Source organism: Sinocyclocheilus rhinocerous, unplaced genomic scaffold (assembly GCF_001515625.1).
Source record: "Sinocyclocheilus rhinocerous isolate Xijiao unplaced genomic scaffold, SAMN03320098_v1.1 scaffold4536, whole genome shotgun sequence".
Taxonomy (NCBI): Eukaryota; Metazoa; Chordata; class Actinopteri; order Cypriniformes; family Cyprinidae; genus Sinocyclocheilus; species Sinocyclocheilus rhinocerous.
This window is the reverse complement of record NW_015666165.1, coordinates 212,931-215,637: the sequence shown is the minus strand read 5'-3', so window position 1 is coordinate 215,637 and position 2,707 is coordinate 212,931. Positions and strand designations below refer to the sequence as shown.

Genomic DNA, 2,707 nt, shown 5'->3' with positions numbered 1-2,707 from the left:
AAACACTCCACCATCATCCCCATCCCAAAGAAACCCAAAATTACAGGACTAAATGACTACAGGCCTGTAGCTCTAACATCTGTGGCCATGAAGTCATTTGAAAAGCTGGTGCTGTCTTATCTGAAGGACATCACTGGACCCTTACTGGACCCCCTGCAGTTTGCCTACCGAGCAAACAGGTCTGTGGATGATGCAGTCAACATGGGATTGCATTATGTTCTGCAACATCTGGACAGACCGGGGACTTATGTGAGGATCCTGTTTGTGGATTTCAGCTCTGCTTTTAACACTATCATTCCGAACCTCCTCCTGCCCAAACTAACTCAGCTATCCGTGCCCACCTCCATCTGTCAGTGGATCACCAGCTTTCTTACAGACAGGCAGCAGCAAGAAAAATTCTCATCCAGCACCCATACGATCAGCACTGGCGCCCCCCAGGGGTGTGTTCTCTCCCCACTGCTCTTCTCCCTCTACACCAATAACTGCACATCTAAAGACCCCTCTGTCAAGCTCCTGAAGCTTGCAGACGACACCACACACATCGGCCTCATTCAGGACGGTGACGAGTCTGCTTACAGATAGGCATCGTGATATCGAATTGAACCGAATCGATGACATGATAATCATAACCGAACCGAACCGTGAGACCAGTGTAGGTTCACACCCCTAATATAAGTGTTTTTTTTGTTTTGTTTTTTTAATGTAGGACTATTTTTTTCCGCAGCCAAACGCTGCACGCTGGACAACTTTAAGCCCTGAATTCGCCGCTGTGTGACTTCTGTTTGAGCTGTGTTTCTTAGGCCGAGTTCAGACTGTCAGAGAAAAATCTGTATTTAGATATTATCCAGATGGGTTTTGAATGCCTGAACAGCAAAAAAAAAAAAACAACGCATGGAATGTGATTTTTAATTTTTTTTTCAAATATGTTACAAACCACATATGTAGGTGTTTGAAAGGCGAATTTTTACAGATGTGTCTTAGTCTGGACGCTCATAGATGCTCATATTGGATTTCAAAATGTATTTTGCATCACTCTTAATGTGACAAACACAATAACGTCAAAACCGGTGACAGAAATGGCAGAAATATTCATACAGTATTCAAACTACAGCACAGAACATCACAATATATACTGGCGCTGAGGTTTCTTGTGCGACAGAGGAGTTCTGAACCGCGTCTTGATAGGATGCTTAATATGGACATTGAGACGATGCACCTCCATTTTTCTGCATCTGTTTTGGAAGCCTCATGAAAAACATGGGTATGACTGGACATGCAAATCTGGTTTGATCACTTGCAATTAATAGTGAGGACAGTCTGCCTAAAAAGATCTGATTTGAGAAAAAAATATGGTTTGCCTTCAGTCTGAACATAGCCTTACGGGATGCTACACAGTCGAGACAATGAACCTTTTTTGCTTGCAATATTTTGCTACAATTTCACTCATGTGTAATTGTGCCCATGAACAGCTGTTCTCTGTGGTAAAATTGTGGCTTTATAAATGATAACACTTTAATATAGGGGCCAATTCTCTCTAGTTGCTTATTAGAATGCCTATTATTAACATGTTGGCTGTTTATTAGCACTTATATTCTGCATGAGCATATTCTACAGCCCTAATACCTAAACTTAACAACTACCTTACTAACTATTAATAAGCAGCAAATTAGTTGTTTATTGAGGCAAAAGTCATAGTTAATGGTTTGTTAATCGCGAGAATTGGACCTTAAATAAAGTGCGACCTTATAAACTTACTAACATACGAAGATATCCTTTGGACTTACCAAAATGCTGCTGACCAGTATCATTTCAAAGAGTGTAGGCCCCAGGTTAAAGACCAGAGCGCTGAGCACAAAGCTGATTCCTCGAGTGCCACGGTCGATGGCTTTGGACAGCGCTCCCGTCTGCCTGCTCAGGTGGAAGCCCAGGTCCAGGTTGTGAAGTTGGAGAAAGACGTTCTTGGCTATCCTTCTGATGGAGCTCTGAGCCACTTTCCCGAACACTGCGTTCCTCAGCTCATTGAAGAGAGCGGACCCGGCGCGGGAAACACCGTCTGAAAACACACGCGTTCACTGTCAACACAACACAAACTTAAAAGCACAGAAAGCGTGTGCCACTTCATTTACATAGTTGCTGGAGAAACAAAGGGAGTCACTGCGTGCGGCGTAGACAACTTCCAATAAATTAGGATTTATTGGGGACAGTCACAGCAGCACTCAGATATGAAGAGCCTAACATTGCACACTGCATATTATTTGCATGTGCGTCTGTATGAATGTTAACAAGCTTCAGAGAACATTCACACAGTCAGAGACTGAAAAAACACATTAGATTGCATGACAACAGAGTACACGACTTCTTTCTCTTCACTCAAGAGCACCTAAAGCTCATTAAACCTGCCAGCTTAAACTCTTCTTGACCCACGAGTAGACCTGACTCACTGTATAGCTGCTTTACAACATTAACACCGTTTAGGTAACAAGAGCCTTGTTAAGGCCCGATAGGCTTTAAAGGTGACATATCATGAAAATCTGACTTTTCCAGGTTTTAAGTGCTATAATCAGGTCCACGGTGCATCTACCATTCCACATCAAGGAAACATGAAAAAGATTAACCCAGTAACTTTGTTTTGATAAGCTTTTTTCTGCAAGCGTCTGAAAAAACGAGCGCGTCTGATCTCGCTCCCCTAGTGACGTTGCAAAGGGAT

At 42.8% G+C, this 2,707-nt stretch overlaps 1 protein-coding gene across 2 annotated transcripts in view; it reads right to left on the bottom strand.

Moving 5' to 3' along the window:
• LOC107731806 (ATP-binding cassette sub-family B member 7, mitochondrial-like) overlaps positions 1-2,707 on the bottom strand; it is a 68,632-nt gene that overhangs the window by 37,128 nt on the left and 28,797 nt on the right. For both annotated transcript variants that reach the window (XM_016542984.1, XM_016542983.1), the window contains exon 6: positions 1,785-2,053. In XM_016542984.1, coding sequence (XP_016398470.1) covers positions 1,785-2,053 — 269 coding nt within the window. The remainder of the gene's footprint in view (positions 1-1,784; positions 2,054-2,707) is intronic.